The sequence below is a fragment of the Rhodotorula toruloides genome (genome assembly GCF_000320785.1).
Source record: "Rhodotorula toruloides NP11 unplaced genomic scaffold Scaffold10, whole genome shotgun sequence".
NCBI lineage: Eukaryota > Fungi > Basidiomycota > Microbotryomycetes > Sporidiobolales > Sporidiobolaceae > Rhodotorula > Rhodotorula toruloides.
In genome coordinates, this window is record NW_015622970.1 from 288,312 (window position 1) to 310,063 (window position 21,752).

Genomic DNA, 21,752 nt, shown 5'->3' on the forward strand with positions numbered 1-21,752 from the left:
GGTAATGAGAATTGACAAAGTGGGCTGTAGCGGTGGTGGACGCAGCTGGACGGCGACAAGCTCCAAGACGCCACACACTGGGGTCTCAGAAGATTGTCGCAAGCACGCAAAGCCAGCCTCGTGCTGTTCAGTCGGTGTTCGTCGAGGGGGAAAGAGCGAAGCGATGAAGTTGGCCTCCTCGACGACGACGGTCCGACAGCTCGTGACTGTTCTGCTACGGGACGAGGCTACCATGGACGGGCAGGACGCCTACTGGCAGTACCAGCAGCCGCCGCAGTCAGCCGCCCCTCTCCACTTCTCCTCCCCGCAAACAACCGCCTACAGCTCTTCTCGGTCACCGCCGAATGGAGCTGTCCCGGCAGTCTATCCAGGCAACGGTCTCGAGCAGCCCTACGCATCCACGTCGGCATACGTCTTCAGCGCCGACCCTCAGCCTCCCCCTCCTTCCTCCTTGCCGACTCCTCAGGTCCCGACGTACGCCTTTCTCGGACAGTACGACGGCGTAACCGACTATACGCAACACCCCGGCTATGTCTATGCCTCTCAGCCGCACGGTGTCGCTCAGCAGGAGGACTTTGCGACCGCGACGGTTATGAACGGCGAAGCTCAGAACGGTGAGGGCACCTACGGGGAGAAGCTGAGTAACGCGCGAATGAGCAAGAAGCCGAAGCCTCGTCCACCGCCGCCGCAAGGCGCCATCGTGACGGACAAGTCGTGTGCGCGATGTCGAGTTCGGAAAGGTGCGGTCCTCCCCCTTCGTGCGCATGTCCTGAGCTCACGCCTGTTTGTACAGTCCGCTGTAACCGCATCTTTCCGCGCTGCGACCATTGCACGGCAAGGGACGAGGACTGCGACCTCAAAGACTGGAAACCACGACCAAAATACAAGCCCAACGATCCTGCGCGGGTTGCGGAGCTGGAAAAGCGTCTCGGTGCGCAGTCTTTATCTCATTCTACGTGCATGTATAGGCTGACAAGCCTGTCATACAGCCGAACTCGAAGAACAGCTCGCGCAGTCAAGCGACAAGCCTCAGTCCGGCCAGATCGACGTTTCCGCCGCCAACCTCGACCTCCCTTCCGACTTCTCCTCGTTCAAACCGATCTCTTCGCTCTCTTCCGCCGCCGCTACCTCCTCAGAAACAAGAGACGCCCTCGCCTCGCTCATCGCCGGCGGTAGCAGCATCGGCCAGCAATCGCTCGACTGGCGCCTTGCAGAACCGCAAATGATGTCGAGCCTGTCTCGTCATCTCTGCTTGGCATTTTGGGAGAGCTGTTGCTTCCTCCTACCGACGTACGAGTTCTGGAAGACTCGGACGGACGATCTGCTCGCGCACGATCACGAGAAGCTCAGTCCAGCTTTGCGAGTGCGTAGTCGTTACCTGCACTTGTTGTCACTCTAGCTGACGCGTTCCTCTCCAGGTCGCCTTGACCTCCTTCTGGACAGTCGGCGCCCGCACTTCACCTCATTCCGCCGTCCTCGGTATCGCGATCCGCCCCGAAGATCCCGTCGACCATCCCAACGCACCGCTACTCAACGCAGGAAATCGACGGCAGACAGCATGCACAGCGCTTTTCGACAAGGCGCACGCGCTCAATTGGGAAGCGGGGACGATGGAGACGCCGACGGTCGAGGCGCTCGCTGCTTTGCTCGCCGTTCTGCAGATGTCGTTATGTGCGCGGCGCCGTATCTTTCCGGCGCTCAAATCGCCTGCTGACGTGTCCTGATCGCACAGTCACCGAAGTGCAGCCGATGAAGACGCGCCCACTCCTCCGCTCAGCCGTCTCGCACTACAAGGACTTGCAAGACGCTGCATCAAACGAAGCAGAAGCTGCGTGGATTCGCAAGACATTCGGTTTCGCTATCTACGTAAGCCGCCTCACTCCCCCGTCTCCTCGCCGCCTGCTAACCGACGTCGAATGTCGAATCGCACAGACCGCCGACTGCCTCATCTCCGCCTACGCTCGACGCAAGTGCCACATCGCTGATAGCGACCTCCCGACGTACTTTGCGCACGCCGACACCAAGATCATCCTGCCGCGACTACCGATGGACAGCCTGCTTCCGATCGCGCAAAAGCTCGTCAAGGCAATTTCGTCGAGGGAGTCGGCCTTGAAGAGCGCAAAGCATCTGCTCGCTTGCTGGGTCTGCGCTTGCCAGCGCGCCTTCGTCCAGTTCGCTGCTCGTGAGTCTACCGAGTTCTGACAGACCTGGGTGGAGCTGATGAGAAGTCTCCGCCTCATAGCGACAGGTTCTGCTCGCAAGACGGCCGAAGACTTGACAGGCGGATTGCTGCAACTCTGGAGTGTGCGTCACTCTGTCTGCTCAGGCAGAAGCCGGCTTTCTGACATCGCTTGCGCAGGCTATCGACTCGACGCGCTCCGCAGCCGCCTATCTCCTCGAGCTTTCTCCACCGACGCTCCACAATCACGTCCCCAATCCTTCCGAGCCGCAACACACAGTCCACGAGCACGACTACGGCGCCCAGTTCATTCGGCTCGACCGCGACCTTCTCGACCTGATTAACCTCATTCACGTCGAGGTCGAGGCGAGGCAGGCGATACTTCCGCCACAACTGCGAGCAGAGAGTCTGAGCAGGGTGCGGAAGGCGTTGCGAAGGCGGTCGTTTTACCTTCACACGTATGTTGTCGGAGCGGATGTGCACAGTACGTCCTCCCTCGCTGCTTACCTCCCTTCAATGGGCTGAGTTTATCCATCTTTGCAGTGGCGTTTCACGAGGTCTACCAACTCGAGCACCTGCCGAACTGGACGAAGCTGGCGTTGCAGCGAGTCGGCGAGCCTGGCGGACCAGTGACGGCGGACGAGCAGGTCACAGAAACGGAGCTGAGCTGGTCCGTTCGAGCCAGTCACCGCTGACGAGATTCCGAGCTGACAGTCGACATGCGCAGGTTCATCGAGGGCTTGCAACACGCCTGTTACTTCCACCCTCTCTCCGAACAACGGCTTGTCGAACTCGCACCTTGCTTCGGCCCTCTCGACGCCAAGGTGGACCTCTCGCCGCGCTTCACGCAGCTCGATCTGTCGGGCGGACAGTCGCAGAAGGCCCAGGAGCAGCAAACCCAATCCGACCCCACCATCCCGCTGCGCGTACCCGCCGACCCGCTCCTCTCGCCCTCGCAAGCGGAGTACTCCTCCCCTTCGTTCGCCTCCAGCGCCCTCTTCGGCACTTCCACGCCCGTTCTCGCACCCTCCACCTCCCTCCCCTCTTTCGCCACAACCTCCTCACCCGCCTCCGCCGCGCCCACCTCTCTCCCGATCAACTTCGACCGATGGAGTCCGCTCAGCTTTGGAGATACGGGTCTCGGAGGATTACCAACGTTTGAGGAGATCGACGGGGCGTTCGGTTGGAGTGGAGGACTTGAAGGCGGCGTGGGTTTGTAGGTGTCGATTGATATCGAGGAAAACGGATCGTCCTCGGTGTGCGCTTGACTTCCGAGCGGACCCATGCGTCCCGGCCACCGTTCGGGCGAGTAGATAGGGAAAAGCTGGATCGAGCGATACAGGCGTCGAGTTTTGCGCCAGAGCAGCGTCTATGCGACAGAAGTGACAACAAGGGGATCTATCCACGGAATGACGAGGTGCGAGGGTGCGACGTGCGAGGAAAGGCTAACGAGAGGAAGAACGTCTACTGCTGCAATCCTCTCAACCACTCATCGACGTTTGCCAGCCCAGGCGTCCCAGCCTTCCCTCCTGCGCCCGAAGCCTGTCCGTTCCCGTTCACCTGCGCCGCTCCTCCTGCGCCCGGAGTCGGCCACATCCCGGCATACGAAGCCTGCGGCGTCGAAGGCGTCAAGCCCGAATGGAAGTTCGCCCCTCCCGCTCCGAACGGAGAGTTGACGTCTCCTTGCGGTGCGTGTGCGAAAGGGAGTGAGAAAGTCGGGTCGTTTGAGGCGCGGGCGTAGGAGATCGCTGGGGAGAACCCTGCTGAGGGTGGGTGGGAGGGCGAGAGGGCGGAGGTTATGATGGGCGGGGGGAGCTCGAATGAGAGGTGAGGCTTCTTGAGCTGGTACGCCGGCATGCGGGGCTTTTGAGGAGGAGGGAGAGGTTGGGGAGGAGTGGCGGAGGAGTGCTGGGAGGAAGAAGGTGGATAGGGCTGGTATTGCGGAGTCGGGTATGAATGCGGTGCCGCGGGGTACTGAGTGGCGTATTGTTGCGAGGGGTAGCCATAGGGCGTGGATTGCGGGCTGCCCGAGTACGACTGCGAAGGACCGCCCTGTCCTCCCGCACCTTGCGCATACCACGCCGCATTCGTCGGCACAAAATAGTACCCGGGCGGAAGCGGCGCATGCTGCTGCGGAAGCGGAAGGACGCGCGACGTTGAAGCAAGAGGAGGTTGTCCCCCGCCCGTCCAGGGGTCGTACGTCGCAGCGGTCAGACCCGATGCGTGAGCGGTCGTCGCAGGAGGAGAGTAGGCAAAGATCGATTCGTCTTCGCCTGAGGAATAGGAGAGAGGCGGTGTGGGCGTGTAGGCGAGAGGAGGGAGGGCGGTTGGGAGGTAGGGCGAGCCTCCTAGACTTGGGTCATACATCTGAGAGGGTGTCGATAGGGTCGTAGCGGATGGCATGGGTGGTACTGTCGAAGCAGAAAAGGTCAGGAAGCGAGAGACGAGCTGAAATGAGCGTCGCACGCACGAGTGGCATTTGCGGGCAGTTCCGTCAGCGACCCTCCCGCCGCCAATGCCGCATCAAGCGACGCCTGGAATCCCGACATGCCCCACCCATCATCACCCGGTCGCGCCGTGCCCGACGACGAGATGGTCGAGTTGCCAGGCGAACTCGCGACGGCCTTTCCCTTCCCCTTCTTCCCTTCCGCTCCACCGCCAACTTTCGTGTCGTACTGGCACACGACGGTACTCAGATCCTTTCCCTCGAACCGTGCGGTGCGTAGACATGCGCGACAAGCTGTTGCGAGTGTGCCAAGCGGTGAGTGGAAGGGGTCTTCCTGCGAGACGGAAGGCAAGCGACGACGAACCTGGTCTTCCTGCGTCGCAGCGGACCTGTGTAGCGCGAGAATGAGCAAGCGAGAACTAAACCCGTTGGGAGAGAAGCGCGACGGACCTTGCGTGCGCGGCAGACGGAGCAACTCTGTCCTTTAGGCAGACTGCGGACGAAGGCAACTTGGTCAGCTCGCTTCTGCGGCAGGATTCGCCAGGGCAGTTGCACGCACGGGTTCTTCTGCACGATAGACTTGCCCTTGGTGCTGCTCTTGCGCGGTTTGGCGACGGTCGTGCCAGTCATCGCTGGAGGTGGGCAGCTCGCTCGGAGACAGGAGGGGGAGAGAAGCGTGCGTGGGCGCTGGCTGGGTCGTCCTTGTGCGCCTTGGGCGTGCTCAGCGAGTCGACAGTACTGTACAAGCGCGGTCTGGCGTGGCAGCGAGTCCTGCGAAGCGGGTGGCAGCACGCCAACGGCGGTTCTCGTCGGAGAGCTGGGCAGCAAGGAGCGACCAATTCTTGGACGCACGCCCGCACCGGCGCGGCGCGTGGCTGCCGAGTCGCATTTAGCATCCGAGCGTCATCTCGGAACACACCCCTTTCTTGCCTTTGTCTCGTGTGTCGATCCGTCCTCTTGCACGCGAAATCCCCCACTTCGCCGCTTGTTCTCTCAACGACAGGCTGAGTTTCATGCAGAAAAGAACAGGAGTGCATGCTGGGCGGCTCCGCATCAGCTCCAGCAAGCGGTGTGAGCGTGGAGATTTGGTGCAGAGCTTGGCGGCCTTCTCAGCCCACATCCACATCCTCCAAGCTCGCTCGCTCTCCTCGAGTGCGACAGCGAGGAACGCAGAGAAGCGTTCGCAGAAACAGCGCACCTTCGTCAGCGCTTCATCCGGGTCCGGCGCGGTACCCTTACTTGGATGCTGGTTATTTCTGTACGCCAGTGCTCAAATTGGGTTGGAGGATTGGTAAGCGAGTGAGACGCTGGCGGACGCACGGCGGGACGAGGACGGACTGTCGTTCGCAGCAGGAGAAGAGGGTTTCGACGCCTAGACGGAACGGGACGGACGAGCAGCTTTGCTTGGTTGCCCAGTCTCGATGGTCGAAGTCAGCCCTTGACCGCGCTGTATCATGGCAAGGGGTTCCGCTCAGCCAATGGCGTCGCTGGAGCGAGAAGCGAGTGAGTGCGGTGAAGGCAGAGGTAACTTAGGCGGGCGAGAGCAGCCGAGTTTGTCCGGAGCTGGACAGGCTGGACGCGGGGCGGACGGAAGCGACGACGCAATCAGCAACCTTGCGCGCAAAGCAGCATCGCGCACTTCGGCCAGAGTCGGTCAGGGAGCAAACATCGGGCGAGGCTAAACGACGAGGAGCGCACCTCGGCATCCTGTGGTCTCCCTGCAGTGCATCGTCTGTGCCGCCGTGTGCTGCCAGACGACGATCCAGCCAGCCGCAGCGTGCGAAGGAACACGGCCAGGGCGAGACTGCGCTCTGAGAATGGCGAGGGCAACAGCGCCGACGCAGACGACGACGGCAGAGGCTGGGGGCAAGCCAGGCGTCGAGTCGTTCTCGTACGTCGAGCCTGCAGCGCTCCGCTTCGTCGTCGACCTCCCCATCGCTCCTGCGACACCCACACAGGGCCCCGCTGCCCTCCCCAGTGACGACGGCCCTTCGACGTCGACGGGCAGCTCACACGCCAGCGCTGGACAGTCTGCGGGCACGCCTGCTGCCATGCCACCACAGTCTGGGATCCACGGACTTGCGCCAGCACCCGCCCACGCGTCCAAACCGCCTCACTCGACCTACTCCTCGACGCCGACCCTCGCCTCGACAACTTCGCCAGACGCGACTGACGGGCTCGCGCGGACCAACAGCAAGGGCAGGAGGAGGCTCTCGGTCAGCCTGACCAACCTGCTCCACCCGGGAAAGAAGGACAGGCGCAGGACGGACGACTCGTCTTCGATGGCAGGCAGCTTGACGCCCGGGTCGGTCTCTTCGCGCACGCTCGACGGGCGGGCGAGCATGCAGAGCTCGAGGGCTGTGTCTGTCGCGTCGCCCACGGCCTCGCGCAGGACCAGCATCGACGAGCACGCTTTCCCGGCGGCGGCGGACCCTCCTCGCTCACGGCGGTCACCCGACCTCGTCGACTCGCAGCTTCGACAGCAGGACACGGCCGTGCGGGACAGGTGGGGCTTGCTGGACGAGGGACGGGCAGCGAGCAACAGCAGCCAGGGGTCGCTCGACGCCGCGGCGACTAACTCGAACGCCTCGACTGCGCCAACCTCGCCGGACGTCCTCGCCTCGCAGGACTGCGACGAGGACGACTTTGTCTCGCCCGCCGAACGGAGGAGACGTGGCTCGCTTGCACTGGCGAAGCAGCTCAGCCAGGATGGCCGAGACGACGAGACCGAAGGTGCGATTCCAACTCGCTCTTCCTGCGCCGGACAGCAACGCTCATCAGGCTCGCATCGCGCAGACTTGACCGACTTCCTGCGCGCTTCGGGATCTCCATCCACGTCACCTGTACCGTACAGTGCGTCTCGAGCGAGGGGAGGAAGACTGAGCAGCCCACTCACGTGTGCTTCTCGCAGGCGGACCCTTCGTCCGACGACCTTCCGGCGCTTCTTCTCCGACTCCGCCTTCCCTCGCAGCATTCCCACCTCCTTCGTCGTCTACGACGGCTACTACATCCGGCACCGCTTCACCCCCGCTTCACCCTCGCCGCTTGACCCGCAACATCGAAGGTCTCTCCCTCAGCGACCTCCGCCGCAGTCCTCCTCCCGCGACGCCGCCTCCCATGCTTCCTTCTGTCGCTGCTTCGCCCTTTACCGTCACGGCGGTCCCTCAACCCGAACCGCGGCCTTCTCGCGCTTCGTCGTCCGGCCGCGCACAACTCGGTGCGATGCCTCGCCTCCTTTCGACCAACGCCATCGCGACAATCGGCTCGCTCGAAGACGAGCAAGAAGACTCCGAATCTGGCTCAGACAGCGGAGACGGGTCGGACGAGGACGACGAAGGCGAGACGTACGAGACGAGCGACGAAGGACCTGTCACGACTCGCAGCCCGCTCGCTACGCCCGCTACCTCTCCTCCTCTCGCATCGTCGTCGTCTTCTCAACCTCGCGCGCCTGGATTCCGACCCTCGCTCTCGACCAACCCTTCGCTTCGTAACTCGCGCCTCCCCAGTCTCACTCACCTCGCGACAGCCGGTGCTTCCGCGTCGAATCAGTCGAGCTGGGTCTCGTTCGGCACGGCAACTCCAACGCCCAGTACCGTCCGCGGTCTCCGTGCAGCAGGACCGACCAACGGTCCTTCGTACTTTGACCTCCCGCGCCCTTCGTCTTCCAGCACAGCCAAGACCCCGCTCGTACCGCCCCAGACTCCACTCATGCCGATGAGTATCTCGGAGATTGCGCGAGGGAAGAGGCCGGCGTTGCAGGAGGATGTTGAGGCTGCTCAAGCGGGTCCTTCGACGTCCGAGGCGAGCGACCGAGCTGCGACAGGCCACGATGGAGGCGTTCGAGGAGGGCTGTACAGGCTGAGGAGCCAGAGTGTCGTCCACCTCGCGAGTCCGAGTATGGTCGACGAGGAGGACCAGCCGGTTGGGACGGCTGCTTTGACGGAACTCGACCCGGTTTGGAGGGTCGGCGCACCGGCGAAACAGCGCACGCCTGCTCCGTCGTTCCTCAGCTTCAACCTTAACCAGCAACCGCCTCAGTCGCCGACTACTTCCGTCGTCCAGGATGCGGTCACGCCTACGCCTAAAACTCCCGCGCCGCTCGATACCTCTGTTCGTCCCGCGCCGACTACTCCCGCTTCTCCTACCTCCATCCTCGCCGATTCGCCGACTGCAGCACGATCGCGACCTGCGACGGGCACGCCTGGCGGCCACCGTCTCCACCGTACTCGGTCCATGTACGAGCTGCGCGACGCCCCTCCGCCCTACAACGCCGTCTACCGCAAAGCGGGTCTCGGCGCACCTCAGATCGTCCACCCACGCGAGGAAGAAGGTCGCGAGGGCTTGCCGCCGTACACCTGCGCGATCCACATCGAGGGCTACATGCCTCGCAAGATGGAGTTCACTGCGCCGGGCGTACAGGCGCGCGACCGAGCGTGGAAGAGGCAGTATTTCGTGTTGCACGGGACGTCGATCAAGATCTACAAGTACGACTTGCGGACGCACCCGATTCCGGGCGAGCAGGACTGGTCGACTGTGCCGGTCGACATTGCAGGCCACGACGGGCCTCCGCCGCTGCACTTCCACGAAGGCGAGTACGGCGTCGGCAAGGAGCAGGCGGCGACTCACAAGTTCCCGCTGTCGATCACGGACGCAAAAGCGAAGGCCAAGGACCGCATCATCACGAGCGCGACGGCGTCGGCGCAGAACTCGCTTGTCCGGCACTATTCGCTGCAGAACGCAGAGTCGGGCCTCGCAGCCGACTACGTCAAGCGTAAGCATGTTGTGCGTGTCCGGGCCGAGGGCGAGCAGTTCCTCCTCCAGGCCAAGGACGACCGGGGCGTGATTGACCTCATCGAGGTGCGTTGCAGTCTTACTGTGTCTGAGAACCACACTTTGCTGACGCTGGACTCTCGTGCAGGCCCTTCAAGCCGCCACGAACGTCGCGCTCGACCTCGACGCCCGCCCGTTGCCCAAGTTCATCACGCTGCCACGCCGCCGCCGTCGCCGCCGTCCTCGTCCTGACGCTGATGCCGCTACTGCACCTGCTACGACCGGTGCGACAACCGAAAATGCGGCTGCCGCTGAAGGAGCGACCGAGACGGACCGGATGGGAGATATGCTTGCGGAGGAACAGGTGCGCTTGTTCGATTTCCTGCCCTCCGTATCGGCTTGCTGACCGCGTCTCGTACCGCAGAACTCGTATGCGCGCCGCTCGAGCGGCACAGTGATGTAACTTCGAGCACTCGACCTCGCCCACGCTTTTCCTTGTATCCTCTTGCTCCACGGCCCTCTTCGTTCTCCGACCAATGTTGTCGAACCCTTTATATCGTTCCTTTTGCCCTCAGTATCTCGCCTGGCCTCGCCTCACGAACGTCTTCTACTCGCATGGTACCGCAAGATAAGGTATTCTCGCTCAATGCATTGCACCAACATCCGTCCGTGATGCCGTGTAGTTCTCGAGAGTCACTGATAGTACACGATGACGACCTGGAACAGCGCTCGTCAGTCCCGCCGATAGGACGAGGGCTGAGGAGAGAAGCATGCGGACCTGGTCATCTGGCTTCGACGCCTCGTCTCATCCGCCAACTACTTCTCGTCTCCGCTTTTCCTTCTCGCTCACTGCCCGCTTCCGCCGACTCCACTCCTCCATGCTGAGCATATCACCTCCGTCTCCCTCTTCCTCAAAGTCATCCTCGACTTCCTCTTCCTCCGAGTCGTCTTCGGCCATCTGCGAGTCCTCTATTGCTGCCGCAGCGAAAAGGATTGACCAGATCGACTTGTGCTTGACGCCGGCGGGCAGCGCGAGGCGGCCTTCGTCTGTCGAAAGAGTCGAGGACACTTGCTTGTGCGCCTTGTCCGCGTGCACTCGTAGCTTCTCCTTCTTCCGCCGCTCCGTCTTCAATCCGTCGTGGTTGAGCGGGACTGGATGCTGGAGTAGCTCAATGTCACCTCTTGGAACGAGGTGAGGAGAGGAAGTCGAGGCGAGGGTAGGGGTCGTCGCGGTGAGCAGGAGGAGTAGGGATGAGAGGATGGCGAGCATTGTGCCCGGCGTGGCAGGGCGATGAAGAGGAGGTGGGAATAGCAGAGCGTGAGGAGTTGGCGGTCGAAACGGCGACGGGATCTTGAGAAGGCCAAGGCCGGGAGGAGGGGGAGAAGCGGCCGTCTTCGCTGGTGTGCTGTACTCTCGAGTATGCTGTACAAGAGTTAGGTTGACGGAGTACAGACAGCGGACAGCGCCAGCGTGCGAACGACCAAAGTCGAGTGATCGACGAGTCGCGGGAGGCGACCTCGTCCCGAGTCCTTCCAGGATTCCGCAGGACGCGTCTGCGGGCGGCTCGCAGATTCCTCGCCAAGTTTGGCTCCCTAGGAAGCAGGAATAGCCCTGCAATGAGAGAGGATCGCGAAGTGATTGCGAGGCGCAGGTGAAGCCGAACTCTCAACGACCTGACTTGCGCGCCGCGACGATGGAGGTCTTGCATGATGCGGCGACAATGCGGAGGGTGATACTACGGGCATCTGTACCACATGCCAAACCTCGTCAATCCGCGAGAGAACCTCGAAAGAACGAAAGCGGGCGGACGCACTGCGATAAATATGTACTCGGTCTCCACCGTCTAGTTTCCCGCATACTCCGCCGGGAAGCGCATGCCAAAGTCGCGCTCAAGGACCCGCCTCATTGGCCCAACTCGCATCGGGACCCACTCGATCTCCTTCTCCTCCTCCCGCTTGCCCTCCTCAACAGCTGTCATCGTGTAGACCTTTGCCGCCTTCTTTCCCTCGTCGTCGGTCATACCGTCCAAGTAAACGAGTGTTCGCCGCTCGCCATTCGAGCGCAGAATCGTCGAAACAAGCATTGTGCGGAAGCGGCTGTTCGTCGACGAGTACTGGTAGTTGTTCAGGACGGCGAAGTCGACAGCCGCGACGGACTGGAGGACAAAGGAGTAGAGTGGGGACATGTAGGACGATCCGTCGGCACGAGCTGCTCGGCGCCAGACTGTCCAGTAGGGCTGCATATCGGGCTGGAGATGAGGGGATGAGCCGGGTAGGCGGTCGGTACAGTGCAGCTCGAAGAAGTCGTCGGTAGGGATTGAAGTCTGTGTTGCGCCGTCGTGGAAGGGAATGCTGAAAGGCGAAGGAAGGGAAAGGGCGAAAGTCAGTCGAGTTTCGCGAACAGGAGGTGAACAGGAAGTCACGGGTAGACGCAGTTCCCGCTGCCAAAGCCAATGTCGGCAAAGTATCGCCCGTCAGAGCCGTCCCAGTCGACGACGCTGATTTGGTGAGACGTCGGTTCCCAGCTAAAGCCCGTGTCCTCCGGGTCCTTCCGCAGGTGACTGAACACGCGCGCGGCACACTCGCTCACGCGGAAGTCCCAGTACCGCAGGAGCGTCGCGAATGACGAGTTGGCCGAGAAACAGAAGCCGCCGCGGTTGAGGTTGACGATGCGGTTGAAGGCCTTGTCGCCCAGTCCGACGAGTTCTCCACCGCCGAGGTTGATCTCCGCCTCGTCATCGTGCCAGTCCCCAACGTGGATGCTCAGCGACTCAAAAGGTACGGCGAGAACATGGGCGGATTGGAGTTGCCGGAGGAGGTCGAGGGAGGGTCGCGAGTCGAGTAGGGCGTGTGGGAGGCTCAGCCGGGTGAGGTAGGCGGCCGCGTCTCGTCGTGAGAGCCTTCCGACCATCGTCGCGGAAGGCCAGACGGACTCGTCGCTCATCTTGCAGCGCTCGAGTCTTCGGCAGCACTCGAGGTGGGGGAAGGAGTCGAGGGGGTGAGAGAGGCGTGTTGGCGTGGTGGATTGGCTCGAGTTGGGGACTAGGTGGCTCTGAGCCTCTAGTGATCCAGTCTAGGCGAGGTCTAAGCGTGTTCGGAGCGACTGTGGGAGCAGGAGAAGACGAACCCGCGGTCGCTTGCCTTGGCGTCGTCCCACTCAGGCCAACCCGGTCGTACGCTTGCAAGACACGCTCAGCACGCTCACACATAGTCTCGAGGCATTGCCGACCCGCGACCACCGCCGACGAGCGCGACTGCGCGTCCGCTCGATTCCTCATCGCTTTTTGAATGGCGTCGGCGCTGTATCGCTCGGGAGTGGCTGCTGTGCAGGCGACGTCCTACGAGACGGCGATAGAACTCTTCACAGAGGTGCGCACAACGCCTCGAACCCGTTACAACCGTCCACAGCTCACGTTCCCCTCCTCCACCTCCACCAGGCTCTCGCGCTCGCGCCCAAGACGGCCAAGCTGTACGATGCGCGCGCCAGTGCCTTTGAGAGGGTCGGCAAGTTGCAGGACGGCTTGCTGGATGCCCGCATGGTCGTTAAACTGATGCCTGAATCGTCCCGAGTGCGTTCGCCTGCCTTCGCCTCCGTTCTTGCGCGCTCATGTCTCGCCGAGATAGGGTTACCTGCGTGCTGCGAGGATCTTGCGCAAGGCAGGGAAGCACGGCAACGCGGTTACGCTGCTAGAACAGGGTCTGAAGGCTGTCCCGGCTGAAGATGCGAAGGGCAAGGCGGTCAGCTCGTCTCTCGTTCCCGCTTCGACTCCGCTGATCGCTTCATAGTGCGCAGGACCTTGAGGAAGAGCTCGCCGTCGTCGATGAGGCGCGTAGGAAGGCCGAGGTGCGCCCAGCTGATCGTTCTGGCTCGACGACTCGCCAGCTCACCTGCGCGTCCCGCAGCACTGCCCATTTGCCTCGCTGCCGGTCGAAATCTTCGTGGAGATCCTCGCCCTTGCAATCGAGCCTCCGCCTATCTCGGTCTACACCAACACCGCCAGTCCTCGCAAGAAGGCAGTTCGTCCGAACAACCTGTACAACGCCATGCGCGTCTGTCGGTCCTGGCGGCAGATTATCCTCTCGACGCCGCGCTTCTGGTCAACCCTCACTATCGACGGCGAGATCAACCTCAGCAACGCGCAAAAGAAAGTCGGGCGGATTGTCGGTCGAGCAAATCCTGCGGTCGACCGGAGAAGCGGCAGCTCGTCTCAAGGCCTCAAGCGGCTAGTCCTCACTGCCGCACAGAACTTCTCGACTGTCGCTTTCTCCGACATACTGCAGCAAATCGGCGCCGCCGGCGCAGCATCGACCTTGCGCGAGGTCGTCTGTTCCTTCGTTGACGGGACTATCACGACTGCCTCGGTTGATGTCGAGGCGACACGGGCGACTCACTTGCTCGTCTTCCTTCAGAAGCATGCGAAGAACTCGCTTGTCTCCCTGAGCATCTGCTCTGGCGGACGGATCTACCCCGACTTCGACCTCGGCAGCATCTTCACCTCGTTCCCGAACCTCGCGACCTTGCACATCTGGGGCGCGACGACGTCCAACTTCATCCTCGGTCTGCGGGCACCCTTCCTCGAGAACGGCATCCGGCCACCCTCCCTCACCGCCACCTCCCCCTTCTCCGTCGACCCGAGCCAGCATGTAGCCGACTATCCGCCCACAAACGCCCGCAACCTCATCGTCTCAGGCGCGGTCTTCGTCTCCGACTCGGCTTGCAAGCTCTCGACCTTCCCGCACCTCGAGACGCTCGAACTCGACATCATCGGCGCTTCCATCATCTGGGACTTGCTCTCGGCGCCCAACCTTCGTCGTTGCCACGCAGTCGTGTATGGCGAGACGCATGTCACTGAGCTGCCGATGCCAGATATTGCGCGGTCATGGGCCAAAGTGGAGGACTTGCGAGTTGGCGGCGCGAAGCGCCTTGCGACTCGGTTACTCGACCATGCCCGTTCGCTCGGCCCACTTCGCCTCGACCATCTCGTCTCGCTCGACCTCTCTTTCGCTTCCCTCTCCAATCGCCATCTCTCCGAATTGTTCGGCTCAACAAACGCGCCGGTGTTGGAATACCTCAACCTGGCCAGCACGGCTGTCGCATACCCGGAGACGTCTCTCTCCTTGCCCTCTCGGCTCGACAAGCTCAAGACGCTCAACCTCGCCCATACGCTCTGGACGACAGACGAGACGATCCGGTTGCTCATCGCCGCCGCACCGCTGCTCGAGAAGCTCGACGTGCGAGGGAACGCCTTCATCACCGGCCGGCCGCTCATGGAGCTCGTCAAGTCTCGGATGTCGACAGAGGGCAAAGCGGAGGAGCGGCAGTACTCGGCCATCGTCGACCTGGCGCTCGAGGGATGTACCAAGATTGAGACGGCAGCAGTCGAATGGCTCAGGAAGCACATCAGGCCTGGCGGAGTGCGATTCCAATTCCTCGATCCGAGCGAGCGGAGGAGTAGGCGCGACTGGTAAAGCTATGCGGGCCTTGCAATCGGGATGCGTGAGATGCGGAGAAGACGAGCTACAACACCGAGAGGGATAGGTATAGACGTAAGGACGAAGGGGTAAGTCTAGCACTGCTGCTGATCTGGGAAAGAGTCGTCTACGGGAAGGAGGTGGATCTAGAGGTCTAGGATCTAGTCTGCGAGTTCGCGCGACTCTGCGCTCTACTGTTCGCCCTGCTCGCCGCCCTGCTGCCTTCCCTCGAGGCACTCGCGCTCACCGACGCACTGAGTGACGGTGCCCGCCAGCCCGTCATCGCAAAGAGCCTGTCGCTGCTCGAGCCGACTCGGAAGAAACCCGACGTGCTCGCCGCCCTCGACGAAGCGGGACTGACTCGCCGCGCCATCGGCCTCCCTCGCTCGTCTTCGGTAGGCGTGAGAGGCTGTGGTTCGTCGGTCAATGACGACTCGCCGAGTGCGAGTTGCGAAAGGGCGTCGGTAGGAGTGGTAGGCGAGACGGGAGACATGGGATTCGATTCGGGCTTTGGCTGCGAGATGTACTCGATCGTTGCGTCCGAGTCGTCGTCGAGCATGAGGTGCTTGGCGTGTTTCTCGATGAGCCTGCGAATGCGAAGGGTGAGCGAGTCAGTCGAGTCTCTCGGCTGGCAAGGCGGATTACGCACCTTCTTGTCGACATTCCGCACACGCACGGCAGCTGGAGCTCGGCATCGAGAGGCATCGGGTTCGGGTCGAGGAGCGAGTAGACGGGCAGGGTGAGCGAATCGAGGAAGCAGCAGCACTGCAAGACCGAGATCGTGAGTCGCGCTGTACATTGATAAAGCGGAAAGGACCGTCACGCACCGAGAAGAGGTCGAGCGGCTTGGCCATAACGATCTTTCTCCGCTCAGGCTCCTTCTCCTTCTCCTTGCCCTTCTTGCCCGCCTGCGCCGGGTCAAACGTTCCCACCTCGTCCTCCGTCATCGGCCGATACGTGATCTCGCAATGTATCGAGTGGCTGACGGAGATGGGCGTGACCGTCCCCTCCTGCGTTGACGGGCGGAGGTGGTTGTCGTTCGGTATCCGCGCGAGGTGGTGCACCTTCCACATCTCGTCCTTCCTCAATGCCTTGAGCGGACCCATCCGCGGTGTCTGCGTCCCACTCTTCCCTCCTCGGCCTTCGTCCGAAACTTTGCCGTAGTTGGGCGGGTGAGCCGAGTCGAGTATGAAGACGGTTTGGGAGTGCGGAGTCGGGTCTGTCGCGTGGTTCTTGTCGACGGGCGACTGAAGGTGGAATGTCTGTATGATCTTGACTTTGATCGAGTAGATGAAGATGTCTACAGGCGGGAAGAGGAGGTTGAGGCGGAAGAGGAGAAGACCGCCGACCATCGAAAACTCCGACTGAAGCGACATCACGTATGGCCCAATCTCTTCGAGGCTGCCTTCGAACTTGAGGTGCATCGGAGGCGGAGGGCGGGAGACGTCGTCGAGGCCGGGGTTGACGATCAGGAAGACGGGCTTCTCGTTGCTGAGGATGTCGCCGCCCATAGGACCGATGCCCTTCGCCTTGGCCGTGATGACGTGCCGTACTCGGCCGTACTGACATCGCTCGTAGCCTGTGCGTGTCCAGAGGTTAGCCTCGTGCAGCGAGGAGCGAAAGAGACGAAGGCGAGTCGAGGAAAGCGATCCTCACAAGCTGTCGAGGCCGGCACAATGATGATGAACTGTCTCGCAGCGAGCAGAATCATCAGCGACGTTCGTTGAGACTGTTCGACGCACGCTTGACGCACCTCGAACGTGTGCTCGCCCTTCTCCAGCTGCAACTCCTCGCCGTCCGAAAGCAGCGACACCGTCCGCTCCAGACATACGCCGCTCTCGTAAGGCGTTGAGTCGTTCCAGCCGATGTCGTAGCGGCCGATGAGCCTGACAGTCAAGTGCTTGAGCGTGCGCGGTTTCCTGCGAGAGATGTCACGCCATGGTGAGCCTCGGAAGGCGAGTCTGGACGAAGGAGGGCTGAACGCACGGCAGCCACAGCCTGACGTTCCCTCGCACAAACTCGTCGTCTGACGGCCTTCCATCGGGCTCAGGGTGCAGGAAGAAGACGTCCTCGACGAGGGATCTGCACGATGAACCCGCGGTCAGCTCGCCTGGCTCAACCACCGCTGCCGAGGGGTCCGCCGGGAGTGAGGGAATGCACACACATGTGCAAGCTAGGTTGCGCCAGCCCAATCCTGCCCAGAATGCCAGGCGAGGACGACCGCTGCCTGTTTCCTCCCGGTCGCGATGTCGACGAGGTGACATAGAACGGCTCGAGCACCGACTTCTCTGGCACGTCGAGCGGCGGCGTGCCAGCACCTTCGCCGAACGGGCGCCTCGACATGCCCCTGAAGCAGCGCGAACGAGCAAGTTGAGCGAGGTCAGGGTGGTCGAGCTTGACACACGCGGAGGAAGCGGAGTCGTTTCCGGGGAGAGGGGCTGGACTGGGCAAGCGCGGCAAACCGGCGACAGCAAGCGAGGCAAGCAAGCAAGCATAGCCGAATAGAAACGGCGACAAGCGGAGCGAGACGAAGGGAGGGAGGAGGGACCAGGCAACGCGAGGAGCGGACTACTTGCGGGTCCTGCTTGGGTGTCCTCTGCGTCAAATCTCATCGTTGCAGCTGGACTCGTGACATGCAGGAGGTGGCAGTGAGGGTGAAGGGAGAACGGGATGTGCCAGAGGTCAGCGACGACACTGTGTGCCTTCCTGGCCCAGTCCTGATACTCTTCGCGCAGAGCGATCCAGTGAGAGGGAAAAGGACTCCTTGCGAGACGCGTTGTGGGTGCAAAGTCGAAAAGATCGAAGTCGAGAAGGTTGCCCCGTTTCCTTGTCTCCGCTCGTCTCTCACGCGCACTTTTTGCGTCTTTCCGTAGGGCTACCGGGCTTGCAACTCTCCAGACCAGTGATGGCAAATGAGTATTACCGTCACTCGTAACCCCGTAATACGTCCGTAATTGCGTCCGTCAAGGAAGAGTTCGTAGAGGGTCCGTAATCGGCCGTAAAGCAAAACGAGGTGGTGGAGGTCGAGCGCGGAGCACGCAGCAATGAGCGCTACTGATCGCTACAGCGTGTGAAAGGAGGAAGCGAAGAGAGGCGCCGGGCTTGGACCGGGCGGCTGATGCGCGTACGGTCTTCTCGCCTCGTTCATCCGTAGCTTCCTCCTCTGTCCTCCCTCGCTATGAGCGGGAAGAGGCAGGGGAAGACTCGCAATCCTGCTTGGAATCACTTCATCAAGCTCGAAGAAGACTTGTCTGCGGGCGGCATCCTCGTCGAGGCAAAGTACAACACTATACACTACAAAGCCTGGTGCAAGCCGGAATTTGAGCGTCGCTTGCGGGCTTTGGAGGTGCAGGAAGGCGTAGCAGGGACTCGGGGGGCTTCGTCGCTGCTGTCGAGCGAAGATGCCAGGAGGCGAAAGGCGACAGGTCCGTCGGAGCACTCATCTCCTACAAAACAATGCTGATTCAGAACGTGATGCAGTGCTGGCAGACATGTCTTGGATACCCGGTCGTCCGAAGGAGAACCTAGCGCCGCACGTCGCCGAGTGCAAGGAGACCCAGTCGTTGTCCTCCGTCAAACCCTCGAAAGCCGACTTGCCCGACCGGAGAATCACCCTGCACTTCGTACGACGTCGTTTCACCGATGCGGAGTATCAAGAGTTCAAGCGCGACGTACTGGAAGTCGTCGTGGGAACCAACACGCCGTTCTCCTGGGTGGATCATCCGCTGGTTCGACGATGGGTCGCGAAATGGATCGGCGCAAAGCTCCCGACGCGCAACACGCTCACCGGCACGCTCTTGCGTCGAGCGGTCGACGAGTTGAACGTGGCGGTCGGAAAGAACGTCAGGGGAAAGATGGCGACGCTGACGTTCGATGGGTGGAACAACATCAAGCGTCAGCACCTTGTCGCCTTCGTCCTCACGGTGGACGGCGTCGTGCGTTTCTCCCTCCCACCTGGACGAAGCAGCAGACTCACCTTGATCTCTTCCAGTCGTACACCGTCGCCGTCGAAGACACCTCAAGCGAGAAGAAGGGCGGAGCCGAAGCGTACGCCTTGCTCGTCAAGCATCTCGAGGCTGTTCAGGCGAAGTACGGCGTCGTCGTCGTCGGAGTGTGCACGGACTCGGGGTCGGACTGCGCATGGGCACGAGGTCAGCTCCTCAAGACGATGCCGACGATCATCGTCGTCCCCTGCTACGCGCACCAGATCAACCTCGTCGTTGGCGATCTGTTCAAGAAGCGCAACGGCGAGACGTCGATGTTCAAGACTGTCGCGGACGAGATCATCAAGGTGGTCAGCTGGTTTTGCGAACACTCCCGCGCATACGCCATGCTCCGCAACGCCCAGAAGAAGAAGGGGTTCCCGCGCATCCTTGCCCTCGTCTACCCCGTGGCAACCCGCTGGTCTTCGCAACATGCGTGCGCCGCCCGACTCCTCGAGGTCATGAAACCGATGCGCACCTTGTTGATCGACGACCGCGAAAGGCTTCTTGCCGCCGGCGGAACGGGGAAGGATGCGCAGGATAAGGCGGAGGGCGTTCTGAAGCTTGTTGCCGACGATGCATTCTGGAAACGGGTCGAAGGCCTCGTCAGCATCCTGCAGCCGCTCGCGGTGGCCGCCAACATTGCGCAGGCGACGAGTTGCCGCCTCGACCAGGTGTTCCTCCTCTTCGGCCGGCTGTTCCTCCAGTACCGCCAGGTCCAGCAGCGCGAGGAGGCGAGCGAGGACACTTCGCTCCTTGTCAGCGAGGGGGCGACGCGCATCATCTCGTCCCTCGAGTCGCGATGGATCAAGGCGGATCAGGAAGTCTTCCTCGTCGCCGCCCTGCTCAACCCCTTCTTTGGCCGTACACGTCTCCCCTTCTCCGCCGTCGCGCACCAGTGGGCCGGCGACACCCTCCTCTCGATCCTCAAGCGCGTCTACCGGCGCCTCTTCCCCGAGCCTGACGAGGCGAAGATGAAGGACGCACTCGGAGCTCTCTACGACGCCTGGCAGGAGTACCGATGCGAGGGGCGCCTTTGCGGACCACCTGTTGGAGATTGAGGAGTTGCGTCAGCAGGCTGAACGGAAGAATGCGTCGCCGAATCCTGTCGATGTCTGGCTCGTTTACGTTGGCACGCACGGCGAAACCTCGATCGCTCGCCTCGCGTTGCGAGTCCTCGCGGTCGTTCCCAACACCGCGGCGAACGAGCGCGTGTTCTCCGCCTGGAGCCTGATCCACACGAAGACTCGCAACCGACTCGGCCACGACCTCGTCATGGACGCCGCACGCCTGCGCGCTCACCTCCTCGACAATCTGCCGCAGCGGTCGAGGCAGAAGCGCGAGACAGCGCCGAATGGCGCTCCGTCCCCTTCGCCGCTCCTCTCCACGCGCGCTGCTGCTGCCGTATCTTCGTCCATCGCCGAGATTGATGTCGACGACCTCCTCGATCTCGACGCGACCATCGAGAACGTGGCCCGCTCGTGGTTCCGTCGCGAGCTCGAGGCAGAGGAGCAGCAGTTCGAGGAGGAGGACGCACTGCTCGGATCCGCCAAGTTGACCCTTGAAGACATCTTCAAGGACGACAAACGGCTTGAGGAGGTGCGAGCGACGGTGCGAGCGAGGTGGGCGGAGGGCGAGGCGGCGATGGAAGCTGAGGCGGCGCAATTCGAGTCGGTGTCGGCTGAAGGCGGTCCGAGTGAGGTGGTGGAGTTGGGTAAGCGGCAGCACGAGGAGATTGTGCTGAGCGATGACGACGACGAGGAAGAGGCGTGGGAGACGATCGGCTGAAAAGTCCCACGGCGACACCTCCCCTCGAGTCCTCTTTGTATTCCCATTACAACTTTTTGTATTTGATTACAAACTCTATTACGCGTAATTACGTCCGTCAAGCAAGCCAAGGGACCTCGACTTTACGATTACTTACTATTACTTACGGTTTGACATCACTGCTCCAGACGGCGTTGAAGACCTCGCAAAGCGCCGACATCTCCATTTCTGCTCACCGCGAGTACCGACCGACCGCTTCCCCTCGCTCTCCTCCAGTCGGCCTCGACCCTCGGCCCCAGTCTCGCAGCGACTGCCTCGGTGTCGCTGAGGAAGGAGACAGAAAACTGCAGCACGTCGAGTGCGGCGAACGGAAGAAGCGAGAGAACCGTCTTCTCCTCCCCCTCCCATCTCCTCTCGTCGCCGGGAAGCGATCCACGATCGCTCGCTCTTCGCCTGGATCGACAGATCTTATCAAGCGTGTGAAGTTTCGTCCGCGTTGTCGCAGCAGGACCGAGAACTTCGGTTTGCAGTGCAGAGGAGTGTCAGCGTGCAGCCCGTTGCCGCCGCCTCTCGACCCTCTTCCCTTTCTTCCTCGTCTCACTTCCTCACGCTCAGACTCCGTTCCCTTTCTCTTGTCTCCAATGCTTTGTTCTCCTCGTTCCCTTTGTCCTTCCGTAGCTTAAGAACCCCTCCCTCGCTCTCTCTCCTCTCTCCTCCCTTCAGATCACTTTACCGCAACCTTGCTACGTTCACGTGCTCTCACCTCGTCCGCTCGCGCTCTCTCGGTCTCCGCTATCGTTCTCTCTCTCGACTCGACTCTCTCCCGCCGTCGCCGACTCTCCACCTCGACGACTGCCTGTACGTTCCCCCTTCTCGCTCCGTTCCCTGCTCCCCTCCGGATACTCACCTAGCGCGGTCACTCGCTGCACCAGTCGCGGTAACACGCTTGACGTATCCTAGCGCTTCATTGCTGCTCCTCAAGACCCCTTACTCAAGGTGCGCCGAGTGCTCCCTCACAAGGAGCAGGATTGACGTCGAGCGACTGCTGCGCTGCGACGGTGCGGGCAGCGTTGCGGGATTGACGCCGGTCAAGCGGGACAAGCTTTTGCTTGCTGTATGCGGCCCCTTTGAAATT

At 61.8% G+C, this 21,752-nt stretch overlaps 8 protein-coding genes across 8 annotated transcripts; 4 read left to right on the top strand and 4 right to left on the bottom strand.

Annotated features, from left to right (window-relative positions):
• Positions 1-232: 232 nt before the first annotated feature.
• Positions 233-3,399, top strand: RHTO_00739 (uncharacterized protein; the record flags this gene model as incomplete). The annotated part of the gene is made up of 10 exons (XM_016414423.1): positions 233-716; positions 794-931; positions 990-1,363; positions 1,419-1,671; positions 1,733-1,866; positions 1,933-2,182; positions 2,243-2,304; positions 2,360-2,663; positions 2,723-2,849; positions 2,907-3,399. 10 exons carry the CDS (start codon positions 233-235, stop codon positions 3,397-3,399), a joined length of 2,619 nt encoding a protein of 872 aa, XP_016273579.1.
• Positions 3,400-3,643: 244 nt separating this feature from the next.
• Positions 3,644-5,255, bottom strand: RHTO_00740 (Zn(2)-C7 fungal-type transcription factor; the record flags this gene model as incomplete). Its single annotated transcript, XM_016414424.1, has 5 exons — positions 3,644-4,590; positions 4,650-4,919; positions 4,990-5,014; positions 5,076-5,118; positions 5,185-5,255. The coding sequence occupies 5 exons, from the start codon at positions 5,253-5,255 to the stop codon at positions 3,644-3,646; spliced, it is 1,356 nt and encodes a 451-aa protein (XP_016273580.1).
• A 1,187-nt stretch (positions 5,256-6,442) lies between these two features.
• On the top strand, positions 6,443-9,858 carry RHTO_00741 (PH domain containing protein; the record flags this gene model as incomplete). The annotated part of the gene is made up of 5 exons (XM_016414425.1): positions 6,443-7,358; positions 7,422-7,478; positions 7,537-9,482; positions 9,544-9,759; positions 9,820-9,858. The coding sequence occupies 5 exons, from the start codon at positions 6,443-6,445 to the stop codon at positions 9,856-9,858; spliced, it is 3,174 nt and encodes a 1,057-aa protein (XP_016273581.1).
• Positions 9,859-10,200: 342 nt separating this feature from the next.
• RHTO_00742 (uncharacterized protein) lies at positions 10,201-10,665 on the bottom strand (the record flags this gene model as incomplete). Its single annotated transcript, XM_016414426.1, has 1 exon — positions 10,201-10,665. One exon carries the CDS (start codon positions 10,663-10,665, stop codon positions 10,201-10,203), a length of 465 nt encoding a protein of 154 aa, XP_016273582.1.
• A 574-nt stretch (positions 10,666-11,239) lies between these two features.
• RHTO_00743 (arylamine N-acetyltransferase) lies at positions 11,240-12,339 on the bottom strand (the record flags this gene model as incomplete). Its single annotated transcript, XM_016414427.1, has 2 exons — positions 11,240-11,747; positions 11,819-12,339. The coding sequence occupies 2 exons, from the start codon at positions 12,337-12,339 to the stop codon at positions 11,240-11,242; spliced, it is 1,029 nt and encodes a 342-aa protein (XP_016273583.1).
• Positions 12,340-12,683: 344 nt separating this feature from the next.
• On the top strand, positions 12,684-14,864 carry RHTO_00744 (tetratricopeptide repeat containing protein; the record flags this gene model as incomplete). The annotated part of the gene is made up of 5 exons (XM_016414428.1): positions 12,684-12,764; positions 12,833-12,964; positions 13,020-13,133; positions 13,189-13,239; positions 13,299-14,864. The coding sequence occupies 5 exons, from the start codon at positions 12,684-12,686 to the stop codon at positions 14,862-14,864; spliced, it is 1,944 nt and encodes a 647-aa protein (XP_016273584.1).
• Positions 14,865-15,021: 157 nt separating this feature from the next.
• On the bottom strand, positions 15,022-17,210 carry RHTO_00745 (Immunoglobulin E-set domain protein; the record flags this gene model as incomplete). Its single annotated transcript, XM_016414429.1, has 7 exons — positions 15,022-15,454; positions 15,517-15,632; positions 15,695-16,446; positions 16,524-16,554; positions 16,621-16,786; positions 16,854-16,949; positions 17,032-17,210. The coding sequence occupies 7 exons, from the start codon at positions 17,208-17,210 to the stop codon at positions 15,022-15,024; spliced, it is 1,773 nt and encodes a 590-aa protein (XP_016273585.1).
• An 835-nt stretch (positions 17,211-18,045) lies between these two features.
• On the top strand, positions 18,046-20,638 carry RHTO_00746 (DUF659 and Ribonuclease H-like domain containing protein; the record flags this gene model as incomplete). Its single annotated transcript, XM_016414430.1, has 4 exons — positions 18,046-18,292; positions 18,348-18,802; positions 18,859-19,785; positions 19,844-20,638. The coding sequence occupies 4 exons, from the start codon at positions 18,046-18,048 to the stop codon at positions 20,636-20,638; spliced, it is 2,424 nt and encodes an 807-aa protein (XP_016273586.1).
• Positions 20,639-21,752: the final 1,114 nt, after the last annotated feature.